Here is a 510-nt window from a genome sequence, read left to right as displayed (position 1 = left end):
GTCGAGAGGATGTCACTCGAGGCCACGGCACTGGTGAAGGCATCCTCGCTCTGGAAGCTCGACTCAAGATAGCCGTCGGCGACGACGAGGTGCGTTTTTCCTTTGGCGTGGGTCTCGGACTTGAACGCGTCGAGGAGGTGCGAGAAGTTGTCTCGGTTGAAGTCGGGGTACTTGGTCACGTGCCCACCGCGAAACCAAAAGACAGCGTCGCCCAGCGTAGCGCCATCCGGGGTGTCCCAATCGATGTTCTTCACGCGGCGCACGAGTAGAATGTTGACGTCGTGGTACACACCGAGGTAAGCGCAAAAGAGGATGAGAAGCACCGACTTGCCAATGCCCGGCGACCCCGTGAGGAGCAGCGGCAGCCACAACGCGTCGCTTGGATCGTGCGGAGCAGAGCCTTCTTCGATGCGGTATGGACGAAGTCGGGCTTGGAGCGCAGCAAGCACAGCGCTGTCGTCGGCATCAGGCAGCGTAAAGTTGACGCGCAAAAGGTCCCAGGCCATCTTC

At 60.4% G+C, this 510-nt stretch overlaps 1 protein-coding gene across 1 annotated transcript; it reads right to left on the bottom strand.

Annotated features, from left to right (window-relative positions):
• Positions 1-12: 12 nt before the first annotated feature.
• On the bottom strand, positions 13-506 carry SDRG_07216 (hypothetical protein; the record flags this gene model as incomplete). Its single annotated transcript, XM_008613036.1, has 2 exons — positions 13-30; positions 87-506. The coding sequence occupies 2 exons, from the start codon at positions 504-506 to the stop codon at positions 13-15; spliced, it is 438 nt and encodes a 145-aa protein (XP_008611258.1).
• Positions 507-510: the final 4 nt, after the last annotated feature.

The sequence above is a fragment of the Saprolegnia diclina genome (genome assembly GCF_000281045.1).
Source record: "Saprolegnia diclina VS20 unplaced genomic scaffold supercont1.20, whole genome shotgun sequence".
Classification (NCBI taxonomy): Eukaryota; Oomycota; class Saprolegniomycetes; order Saprolegniales; family Saprolegniaceae; genus Saprolegnia; species Saprolegnia diclina.
This window is presented reverse-complemented; position numbering and strand designations above follow the sequence as displayed.